Source organism: Electrophorus electricus, chromosome 10, assembly GCF_013358815.1.
Source record: "Electrophorus electricus isolate fEleEle1 chromosome 10, fEleEle1.pri, whole genome shotgun sequence".
Taxonomy (NCBI): Eukaryota; Metazoa; Chordata; class Actinopteri; order Gymnotiformes; family Gymnotidae; genus Electrophorus; species Electrophorus electricus.
The window spans coordinates 8,939,297-8,951,936 of NC_049544.1; the positions used below are offsets into that span (position 1 = coordinate 8,939,297).

Genomic DNA, 12,640 nt, shown 5'->3' on the forward strand with positions numbered 1-12,640 from the left:
AACAATACTGAAAAAAAGAATAAAAGAGAAGACCAAACAAGAACAACACAATCTATAATTAAAGCTGTTAAAAATATTGCAGAATATTTTGGCTCCTGTTTTTGAGACAGACTGCCACAACAGTCAAGAATTCCCCACTTCTCATCACTACAGAAGATTATAAGCAGGGAGAAAAAAAAGAAAAGAAAGTGATAAAAAAATAAAAAAATGAATTATATATATATATATATATATATATATATATATATATATATATATATATATATATATATATATATAAAATCCTCTTTGGAGAGAAAGAGTCTTTATTTGGTTTGGGCTCTCTTTTTCAGGAGTGCTTAAAGGGAGTTGTACATACCTCGGTTCAAAAAATAAGTTATGGATTAAAGTCAAAGAATAGGCTAAAAGATAAAAAGGTAAACTTTTAAGACGTGTACTTGTTGAATTCCAGCAACTTTAAAATGGGCATATTTCTCCTTTTTCTCTTTTGAGCGTGCAAAATCGAGTAAAACCTAAAGATATAGCAATCAGCTTTTTCCACTTAGAACAGTTAAGACCTGATTTGACACAGGACGACACAATGCACCATGGGAGGAGTCTGAAACCCTCCCTAGTCTTAGATTGGTTGCACTGTGCCAATAGGAGAGAGGCTGAGAGTAAGGAGTAATGCACCCTTCCTCTCCTGGAGGGGGAGATCTAGGCAATGGCCCTCTCTGCTCCCCAGAGAACCATAGTGAGACAGAGTGAGGTCAGGGCCGTAGTCTGCAGGTTTAAGGTGGGCTGTACCACCGCGGCAATTACCGGGGGTGGGGTGGGAGTAAGGGACAGGCCTGGGTGGGGCACTGACTCACACCCACTCCTGCATGGAGCGTTTGCAGTACAGTATGTGACGTGGTGTGCCCTTCCTCTTGAACTGAAACACGGTGTAGATCAGCACCAGCAGACACAGTGCCAGGATGCAGGGGATGACGATGGCAATGGCTTTCACTGTGCTGGCCTCGTTGTCAAGCTGAATGACAATGTCAACGTCCTCGGTGGGGAGGCGGTCGGGGTCGATGGGTGTTAGGTCACAGCCCATGAAGTCCTTGAGGATGGAGCGAGGGTAGCCTGGCTCAACCCGTAGCCTCTGGTTGTTGAACTTCCAATACTCTTTATCTTTGTAGAAGTATGTGAAGCCTGCAAGACATTCAGACATTTTATTTTTAAACAATGTCATCAGGATCCTTGATAGATCATTTAAGCCCAGGAGTGCAGTTGGTATCTGTATTTATGAGGAGCATATGCAAACAGAATGACAATAGTTTGTATTCTCCTCTGCATGTGTATTGCTGTAGCCCACTGGCCTACATTCCTAGCATTGTTATGTGTGGAGAAATGAGAGCACATCTCCAGCTCCCTGGTGAATAAAACAAATGGGAGCTGGTGACATCCTCAGCAGGACAATCTGGCTGAACACTTCCTTCCTCTCTGCCTGCATTATTCATGAATGTTCTCCAGAAAAAGAGAGAACACAGCAGATGCTCTGCCAGCTTAGAAGCCAGGGCCGTCGGACTCCTTCGGCTCAAGGGGCCATTGGGGTGTGTGAGGTGGTTTTAAATCACTGGAGCAGTGGAGTAGTTTATAGTCCAGGAGAGAAAGATTCATCCCGGGAAAGTGCAACTTGGACCTCAGCTTGACTGCAAATGAGACTGAGGTGGAGAAGTAGCATGCCACGGGAGAGCTGTGAGCAGCTCTGCCGGGCACTGCGCTTGATCAGAACCAGCAGTAGAGCAGCCTGCTGTACAATGCTGCCTCTTTGGCAAACAAACTCCTGCATTTCCCACTATGGACGTGACTGAGAAAAGTTCCCGTCACTGTCACGGCTTTATTGGGTGGCAATGATGGCTGACAATTAAGGCCAATTTTCTGTGTGCTGTGGCATCCGGGTGATCCGGAGGGACGGCAGACAAAGGAAAGCTAGTGATCACTTGGAGAGTGTGGTCAGCCAAATGACTTCCCTGGAATATCGATCCACCCTTCACGCTCTGATGAATGCTCGAGCCCATGTGTGGATCTGGCAGACTGAGATGGGAACAGATGGCAAGCATGTGGCTCTCCAAGAGCACACCTCTAGCGATAAGCTTTGCCAAAGTCAGACAGACCCATTCCTTGGCATCAGCCAATGAAATGCACCACCCACTCTGGACAACCAATCAGACAGTCAAAAAGTTGATGGACAAGCCTCTCCTGTGGTTCCTTTAAGCTCTCCAGTTGGACATGGTGAATAATAGGACAGATAGTGAAAGCTCTATACTGTGCTGAGCACCATTGCAATGGTAAGCAGAAGTTAAAGAACGATACAGTGCAGTACTGTACATAACACAACAGCAAAATATATTTAGTACTAATGAATTAAGGGAACAAATTGTACCATTGGCTTTATCAACAAAGGCACCCTGAGGAGAATCTGGAACACCCTTCCACACTGTGATAGACTTTGGGTAGCCAGGATCCATGGTCCGCATATCCTCATTGTATCTCCAATACCTGCCCAGAAGCGATAAATGCACAAAAATATGGTCATAGTGATATTGCAGTGAGTTGATGTTGATGTGGTGTAAGCTTACACACTTACACACACTTACACACACACACACAGACCTGTCCCCTTTGAAGAAGTAGGTCTTGGCTACATCCTCCCACCAGACGGCAGTCTCAATGCTCTGTGCGGGCATGCCATTCCCAAACATGGAGATGTCCTTTGGGTAGCCAGGCTGGAGCATGGTGTCCTTGAACACCCAGAACTGCTTTCCTGCAGAAGTGAGGGGCACAGCCGCAGGTGAACATTTGCACAGCTGCTTGTACTGTATGCTTTCCCTAGAGCACATTTGGTTGACCAAACAAAAGTGCTGTGATTCAGCTTGACTTACCAACAAATCCCCATTAAACACTTGCTATCAATTGCCTGCTGCTTTTTGATTTACAATTATGCAGTTCCCTGAGTTGTTCCACCCATGCACACATATATTGTTTTTGAATCAATGTTAACTAATGGCATATTTTGTATGTCATGTCATTATAGGAAAATCTATGATTTTCTTTTATGGTTGTGGGACCCAGTCAAGCCCAGCTTCCCCAAACTGCTGACACCCCACCTGCCAATGGCATTATTGACATGAATTTTCTCCTATTTATAGTACTTTGTGATAAATGTCTGTATCACTAGAATAAATGTTCAATTTCGCACCTTTAGATTGCACTGTTTGCCTTTAATTAAGGTGAATGGTTCTCAGCCGACTTGTCTGACAGCCCTCTGGGTCCCAGCCCATTCAGTGCTCACTTTAAATGTCAGTATCTGAAAGGCTTGCAGGAGAGGTGGGCCCTCACCGCAGACCTCGATTATTTTAAAGGGGTGAAAGTTACAGATGCAGAGTTCTTTAGAAAAAGGAGAGTATTGCTTTTTAAAAAATTTTTTTTTAGCTCCCCTTCCACTGGCAGCTTCCAGGCCATACTGGTGACTCTTGGGGCAGTGTCAGCAGCAGGGCAGCTGGGTCATGCCTTCCCATACGAGGCAAGAGATTAGATTGCAAGGGCTGCAGATTTTCTGGTGGAGTGGGCAGGGGTGCAGAGGAGGACATGTCTATGCCATTTCCCCAGGGATAGGAAATGCCTGTCATTTCACCTGGGTCTTTCTCATGCCCTTCTTGACAGGGTCAAATTGGCTCTGCCAAGAAGCCCTGGCCGCCAGACAGGGGCCAGACAGGGCAGTTGGGCTGGGGGCTCCAGAGGATGTGTGTGTGTGTATACATACATAAAATATTTAAGGAATACTAAGGAAAATTTGTATTTTTGGAACTGAAGGTTGGTTTGTGAATCAACTGCTTTCTCAAATCTAGTGCTGTTTTCAGCCTTCCACACTGGATTCTGTGAAAGGACTCCCACAGTCAGCTGATTATATCTCCTAACAATGTATTTTACATTAACTTTTTTGGTCTTTATTCAAGCTGTGCAATGCGTCTAAATCAACCCCTTTTCTCCCCTTCCACATGGACCAAACATACCGTAATGAACACATACAGTGGACATAGTACACTTTTAAGCATAAGTACAAGAGTGGTTAGATTTGAAAATACAATAAATGAGAATGCAAATGGTTTCCCAAATGACTACAACCTATACTTCTCCCGTTAATAAAAAAAAGCCCTGAAACAAGTCTGCAGGACAACAAGGGCGCAACATCGTCGGAGAACCTTCTCTCCAGACAGCAGAAGGGAGATGAGTCCTGACTCTGCAGCATCATTTACACTTATCCTGGATGCGTGATCAAAATGACGAAGATACACATGACATCTAGGAGGTATGCCTATTTGTCAGTGCAAATGTCGAAGTCATTATTTGTCAGTGTGGACATTTGGGCTTGTGCATGTGTGTATGTAGAAGTACACACATGCACACATGACAGTACACACATGACAGCTGTAAACAATTCCCAGCGAGTGGATGACAGGAGGTTTGAGACTTCTGCTGTCAAGATGAAAGGTGCTCATTAAGAAAAAAAGTCATCAGGAGTAATGGCAAATTGCAAGCCAAACAACATTATCCTGCACAGTTCGGCTCGCGCTTGAACTTTCCCTGTGCCGGGCTGGGATAAGTCAGACTGGGATATGCCGGAGCACAAAAAGAAAGAAGAATATTACAATGAAAGATTCTCTTAGCACTCAAAACACTAGGAACCATTAGTCTGTTTGTTGTGAAACTGAACTATACAGTAAAAAATAACTGTGTGTGCATGTGTGTGGGTGTATTTGTAATTATAATCTCAACCTGTTTCTTAGTATGTTAGCTTCTCTTTCTTCCAGCCCCTATCACCTGCTGTCTTTCTCTCTCTGTCGCTCTGGATTGCAGGAAAAAGAGAGGAATCTAAGATATATATTCACATCTGAGATTTGCTACAATAGATGAATAATAATAAAAGTGTTTAGTTGCTTTTGCCTTTTGCAAGTATGCAGTGAGCTATTCTGTTTTTGAATCAGAGATCACAGATGTACACATACTAAATGTAAAGAGTAAAGATGCATACAGCAGAGTAAATAGCACTCAGAAAAATGTGGAATACCATGAAATATACACACGCATGCACACGCACGCATGCATGCGCACATGCACACCTGGTGAGAATCTTTACCGTTACAGATTAAGAGCTAAATTGCTTCAATTACAGGTCACATTCTCCTTAGATAAGCACCTTTGCTTCTCTCTGTAATGCAGTGCAGTTTCACCAGCTCTAATCCTAGTAATTATTACTTGTAAGAGTAATACTTGTAAGAGAGTGGACTGTCAAACTTCTCCACTCATTTTTTAAATTTTAATCAATAGTGAAAAAAATACCTAAAACAAATTTATTTTTAAATATTATTAGGTGATTAGCTTAAACTATCCCCAACCCTCCATCTCTCTTATATTACCACTGTTCTACTGGCATGCGGTAATGATAACACAAGATGGCTGGTAAACTATGAAACAACCAAGCACTTATGGTATCACTCTAAAGCACTTCTAGTTACTAGGGGACCTACACTTGCCTGCAATAATTATATCAAAAGGATGAAAAACAAATGGGAAGGATTAAGGTTTGACAACATTGCATTATGCAATCTCATGTTAAGTAGCATTTAAGTCAACAATTGCAAAACAGCATAAATTCTAAAGCAGTTTTCCGGCTAACATCATATCGCCATCCAGCCTGCATGTGTGTGCCTGTAAATTTGCTAGGATACTTACCTGATGCCCCATGCACCTTGAGTCATACATTATGTTACCTAAATGTTAAAATTGTGGCACACTAAAGCTTAAGGTTTATATTAATTTATAATGCTAATCATAGTGAACATTAATACAAAAAAGCTCAAAACCTACATCTATGGTTACAGCTCCAAACTATACTCTTGACTACTGATGAAAATCTGATTACTACTTTCAACCAGGGGCAGTGGTAGTTCAGTAGTTAAGGTACTTGACTAGTAATTAGACGCTTGTCAGTTCAAGCCCCACCACTGCCAAGTTGCCACTGTTGGGCCCCTGAGCAAGGCCCTTAACCCTCAATTGATCAAGCTGTATTCAGTCATAATTGTAAGTTGCTTTGCATAAAAGCATCAGCTAAATGCTGTAACTGTAATACTTTCAGTCCAATGACTAACTCATGAGACTTGTTGCAATATTTACCTTTAAAGAAGACAAACTTGCCCTCGCTGTTCTCATAGACGGCATCTATCTTGGGTGGCAGACCCCTCCAGAAAACATTGATGAGCATGGGATACCCTGGCATTACAGCGTTGTCCCTGACCCTCCAAAACCAGTGATCCTGAAGGAGGAAAACAGAACCTTTACAATAAAAACAGACAAACTGCAAGAAGAAAATTGTCCTGAATGGCTTAACAGAGCCCCAGACAATCAGGAATAAAGCAAGCATTTCTGACTTTCCTTAAATGGATGCTGCAGAACTACATGTTGATTAGGCTACGCATCTCCGTGCTCTTTTGAAAGCCCTAGCCATCTTGTTAATGCTTGTGACTGTGTTTAGTCAGGCCAGTGTAAAGTCTCCCAATGTCTGTGGAATTCCTTCCCCCAGAATGTCATGTAGTGTGACCTCATTAGAGCATGGCTGCCTTCTCAGACAAGTGAGCACTGTATGCAACACTCCTCATCTCTTTTATTACAGAATGAGGAATCACACCCAACACATCACTCCTCACAAACACATTAAATACAAAGACACTGTGCCTCTCTGTCTGCGACACTTTATAAAACGTTAAACTTTGGAGATGATATAGCCAATTTTCATTATTATTTTAGGTTGAACAAGGTGGCATCATAGCAACCAATGCCACGTGTTTGTCAAAATACAAGGCATATGGCTTTATACCGTGTACTTTATATTACATTAAATGTTAATGAATGGGGCCTAGTTTGGCACTGTTTCTGAACTGCAGTTCAGTTTCACAGCCGTGAAGTTTGAAGATAGTAGACAGAGGGCTAGCAGGTTGGTGTTTAACAATAGCTCAAATTGCTCTCTGTACTACATACGCACATGCTCAATTACGCTTGAAATTTACTGAACAATTTGCTTGAAGGGCTTTAGAAGGCAGCAAAATGTGTTTCATTAAATCCAGTGGATTTATGACCATGGAAAAAAACAAAACAAAACAAAACAGTTGTTAAAATAAAACACAGACTGCAAAAAACAAGAAAAAGGAGATAAAGAAGTTATACTTTTTATTAGTTTTCATATTTTTTAAGCTTTTCCACTAGCCCTTTTGTTCTAGTTTCCTTTTACAGCAAGGAAAGGTCAGGATGAACATATATTGGGACATCAACATGTATGCTAGTGCTAGGACATCAACATGTATGCTAGTGCTAGGACATCAACATGTATGCTAGTGCTTGGACATCAACATGTATGCTAGTGCTAGGACATCAACATGTATGCTAGTGCTAGGACATCAACATGTATGTAGAACATCAACATGCATGAATTATGTATGTGGGGCATGTTTTGATTTCATCCTACACTAATGTCTGAACAGTTTTATTATGGTGAACTCTGTCACCATGCCATCCAATAACCTAGAGATATGAGATGGGAGCCAAGACTCACAGACTCACAAGAAGGGCTGCAGAAACCATTATGACCTAGATACACGCCACACGCTTGAAACAGAATGGCCTCCAGACCTGCTGCAGAGCTAAGGCCTAAGAGAAACTGGACACTTCAACCAACTTTACCCTAAGACCAAGAATTGGAGCTGATCAAAACAAAGGGACAGAAAGAGGGAGCGCGTGAGTGAAGAGAGCATGTAATAGCAACCTTATACTTATCAGTGCATTCAGTGATGTATGTCTCTACACGTGTATGCATGCATGCGCACAAGACTCTCCACTTTGCTGCAGCTGTTTGAGAATGAGCCCCTTAGCCCCCACCAAGTCGGACTGATTTCAATTGTTCAGCATTTTCTCTCGTACGACATGGCAGTGTAATTGAAAACAGATCAAAACTGTGAAATCAGAGCCATTCTGTTCCCTTCCCATCTGTAAAGAGAAAAATGTAGTCCCCACCAAAGCACTGAGTCAGACTGTAATGAGAACAAATTCAACTGGCACTCTGTAATCAAGAATCCACCGTAAAACACTATATCTTTTCACAAGAAAATGGCCTTTTCTAGAGAGACAACACATTACAAAACATTTCATTATTCATTTGTTTGGAGCAGCGTGTTTGCACTTCCTTGACCAGTTGCTCTGAAACTTGCACCGTGATCGGATCTCAGAGCTGAACGGGAGCCTAGTTCTAGTTCCTGTTTTTGTTGTGTGAGCAGTAAGGCTCTAGGCCTGTTCAAAACATTAAAAAAGGCTGCTGGGCATTGTCTGAGAGCACACAGTATTACTCAAGGGTTTCTCTCACTACCAAGAGAAAAAGAGACAGACAGATAGAAACCCATAGAGAAAGAGACAGACCTGTGACACGCCTATGGGTGCAATCCAGCTCTATCTATCCCCTTTCATAAACGCATGTCACTCAAAAATTCACCTCTAACCTCTCAGAATGAAACACACAGAGTGCTCAGAAGTGCCTGCAGATTAATAATAAGGCAATCGAGGCAGAGTAAGGGTTAGAGCAGTAGATGCCATAGGCAGAGGAATGTGCCCTGAGCAGCCAAGACTAATCCAGCCTGCAGTAAGACACAGATGGGCAGAGGAGGGTGGCTGGTAAGGTGGAGAGGAGAGATGAAAGGCCCAGGTGATGTGTAATGCCAGCCAGGACTAGGAGATCCCTGCAGGGACTTAAGCTTCCCTCTCCGTCTCTCTATTTCACAGTCTAAAAAGCAGGCAGGCTCTCTGCTCCGGAGTGTTCACAGGAAGGTCCGTCAGCAGCCAAGAACAGAGGCGCATCAAATGCCACACTGCCAGCACAGTGTCAAACTGGCTTCTGCACTTCAAACAACACGCACTTCCCAGCAGAGGCCAAGTCTGGGAGACTATCTACCCCTCAACCAAGAGTGAGGAAAAAAGTGAAGAAAGGCATCCTGGAGGAGGCAAAGTTTGCTTGTTTAAATTTTGGGTTACTTTAAGCAGGAAAATACAACAGCTAAAAAGTCAAGTATAATCAGAAAGTAAGCCTCAGGTCTTGCATGTAATAGTTTGGTGTGTAAGAGGGACATGTCAATTATCTGCCTCTCATTCTGCTCTGCAGGGCAGCTGCACGCTTCCTCTCCTGTGCATATACCCCTCCAAAGCCATCTCATGTCAAGGAAGGAAACAGCTTTCGATGGCCCTTGAATTCAGGCACGTGGGGGCTGCTGTTCCCATGGTCCAGATCAGGGCTTTCATGTGTGGGTGTGTGTTCACAGAGAAGCAGCTTTTGGCAATCATGGAAGTCAGAAGCATGCAGTTCCACTGATTTTCACCATGGCTGTAGGATATCTTCCTTTTGATCGTAACCCTGTAGCTGGCCAGTGTGATATGCAGCACTGATTCTCAGTGCTCCTGGAGTCTAAACCCACTGCCCACCCAGCTTGGCCCTCAAGAATCCCTCAGTGACCCCACACTCACCCACACATGCGTTAGTGCTACAGCATGAAGTGTTCATCAGTCATTTAGGAGTGAGAATTTACGAAGAGCAAACAGCATGGAAAGTTGGTGAACGGATTGTTTAAAATACAGTTTGAAAACACACCACAGGCTTTCTGAAAAAAAGTTTGTGTTAACTTTTACTGTATATATGTCTGACGCTACAATGAAGGGCTGCCCTTATTTCTGTCTTTGTTGTGTTCACTTTGCCTGAAAGTTAATCTCTGCTTAAATTGCAAACATATACTGTCTATTAAGAAACACATTTTCTGCAACTTATTTCAAGAATCCATTTAATTAAATTTCTTTGTCTTTGAGGTCCCAACTCCCAGTGCTGAACTTGGAAGCACTCTTTTAGCAAAATCAGGGAGGGGGTGTGTGGAGAAGATCCTTCAGCTTGTGATGTTTGTAGACTTGGATGTTCAAACAGGCCCCAACTACAACCATATAAGTCTCTAGTGCAAGGCACCAAAGGGAGATGACAGAGAGTCGCAAGTCTTTCAACACTTCCACATCACTCATCCATCACACACTCCACCACATCTCTGAAGAGAGCCTCAAGAGGAAGAGCACCTCTTTAATTAGTGTTCTAGATCTGTTCTTTACAGCAAACCAATTACATCTTATTCTGTGATAGGAGGAAAAGAGTATGCGGTTTTATAACATCAGTGTGCTCCCCCCGCCCACAGCGCCTCTTCCGAGCCACTTTAGATTTTTGTGTGTATGATGGATACTTCAGCATGGGCTGTGATTGGTTCTTAAGCCTGATGAGGTTGCAAGAGGCAGTGTTAGTTCCCACCTGTGGCACTCCAGACAAGGTTAATGTAATCCTCCACAGTCTGGCTCAATGTGCTTTGTACTGAAGTCCAGCTTAATGAGCTAGGTCAATTATTACTACTGCAAGCACTTGATATGCACAATGCAAATCTCATGCAAAACAGACTGAGAAACTGTTGATAGCACATACACTGCCTGGCCAAAAAAAAAGGTCACACACTCTAATATTTCGTTGGGCCACCTTTAGCTTTGATTATGGCACACATTCGCTGTGGCATCCTTTTCCACAAGCTTCTGCAATGTCACAACATTTATTTCTGTCCATAGTTGCATTAATTTTCCCCCCAAGATCTTGTATTGATGATGAGAGATTTGGACCACTGCGCAAAGTCTTCTCTAGCACATCCCAAAGATTCTCAATGGGGTTCATATATGGACTCTGTGGTGGCCAATCCATTTCTGAAAATGATGTCTCATGCTCCCTGAACCACTCTTTCACAATTTGATCCCAATGAATCCTGGCATTGTCATCTTGGAATATGCCCATGCCATCAGGGAAGAAAAAATCCATTGATGGAATAACCTGGTCATTCAGTATATTCAGGTAGTCAGCTGACCTCATTCTTTGGCCACATAATGTTGCTGAACCTAGACCTGACCAACTGCAGCAACCTCAGATCATAGCACTACCCCACACAGGCTTGTATGGTAGGCACTAGGCATGATGGGTGCATCACTTCAGCCGTCTCTCTTCTTACCCCGATGTGCCCACCACTCTGGAACAAGTAAATCTGGACTCATCAGACCACATGACCACCTTCCATTGCTCCAGAGTCCAATCTTTATGCTCCCTAGCAAATTGAAGCCATTTTTGCCTCACTGACAAGTGGTTTTCTTAAGGCTACACAGCTGTTCAGTCCCAATCCCTTGAGTTTCCTTCACATTGTGCATGTGGAAATGCTCTTACTTTCACTATTAAACATATCCCTGATTTCTACTGTTGTTTTTCTACGATTTGATCTCATCACACATTTAAGTGATGGCTGATCACGATCATTCAAGATTTTTTTTTCTGACCACATTCCTTTCACTTACCTATTTGCTTAGTTAAATCCAGGTGGTGACCTTTTTTTTTGGCCAGGCAGTGTATAAACGACTATAGAGGACAAGCTTGCATGATTGTAATCATAATTGCACAGAAATGGACCAAAATATGGGTGTTAAAAGTATTTTTTAAAAAAAGCTTAGGTGGTCAGTTCAAATAATGAACATGTGGTTGAAAGAGGCTGGGGAGGAAACTAAATATCAAAAGTGTCTTGGCATAATGTCATGAAACATTTTAGTCTGATTCCAACTGTTTTAGCTTGAGCAACAAGCCTAAGGGTAAAGGCAAAAATAGTCCAGTTTGGCAGACCTGAGATCAATCCTGTCAGGCAGCTGATTAAACAAAAATTGGGTAACAGACCAATAAGAAGATGTCTTGAAAAGAGTCTTGAAAGATGACCTCTGGTCCAGTTCTCCTCATGGATCATAAGTCATGCCATTTTTTTTTTTAACTCAAAGCTTAGCTGGAGTGAAACTGGCAGGCTCTGGTAGCCTGTAGGGCTGGGAGAAGGAAAACCCATCTATCTCTCAGCCCCAAAGGCTCCCACAAGCATGTACATTTCCTGGCCTTCTCTCAGGCTGTCTTGAAATCTCTGCAGCAGCTCAGTCACTGGAAAATCAGCAACCACTACAATATTTACACATGTCTGCACCTACGTAGAATTTTATGCTATTGTTCTTTGTGTCTTTACCCTACAGTACTAAGGAGCAAACACATCAAGGCACTGCCATTCATGACAGATCTTTTAGACAGAGATCTCTGCTTCTGGAGCACAGACGGTTACAAGAAAAAAATAAAAACTGCAGAAGAAATAAATCTGTGTCAATGTGCGTTTAACTACTTATAGAAAACGTACGTTCTTTCTGTCGTGCCTTAACTAAGAGATGAATTCAGACTACACAAAAGATTTAGTGAGGGGAACAAAGGATATCTGTGTGGGTCTGAGGGTGTTACAGGCTGGGTGGTGTGCTTCCATTGGTAGGTTCTCACAGATGAGATGGGCTGGCATGCTCCCACTGGTGCAAGCAGATCTGGACATTTCAGACTGGCTAAAGGCTTCACACTCTAACACTCCACTTAGCCCATTTTGGTTTGAGGAGCAGGGGGCTACAAGTCATGGTTATAAGCATTGCTTATTTTTCCCCTCTGAACACA

The 12,640-nt window shown here is 42.8% G+C and overlaps 1 protein-coding gene across 2 annotated transcripts in view; it reads right to left on the reverse strand.

Moving 5' to 3' along the window:
* Positions 1–277: 277 nt before the first annotated feature.
* LOC113580839 (matrix metalloproteinase-16) overlaps positions 278–12,640 on the reverse strand; it is a 43,475-nt gene continuing 31,112 nt past the window's right edge. For both annotated transcript variants that reach the window (XM_035530560.1, XM_027015654.2), the window contains 4 exons: positions 6,202–6,340; positions 2,641–2,791; positions 2,411–2,526; positions 278–1,176 (listed from right to left, as the gene is read on the reverse strand). In XM_035530560.1, the coding sequence (XP_035386453.1) occupies positions 848–1,176; positions 2,411–2,526; positions 2,641–2,791; positions 6,202–6,340 (735 nt within the window). In that variant the 3' untranslated portion in view covers positions 278–847. The remainder of the gene's footprint in view (positions 1,177–2,410; positions 2,527–2,640; positions 2,792–6,201; positions 6,341–12,640) is intronic.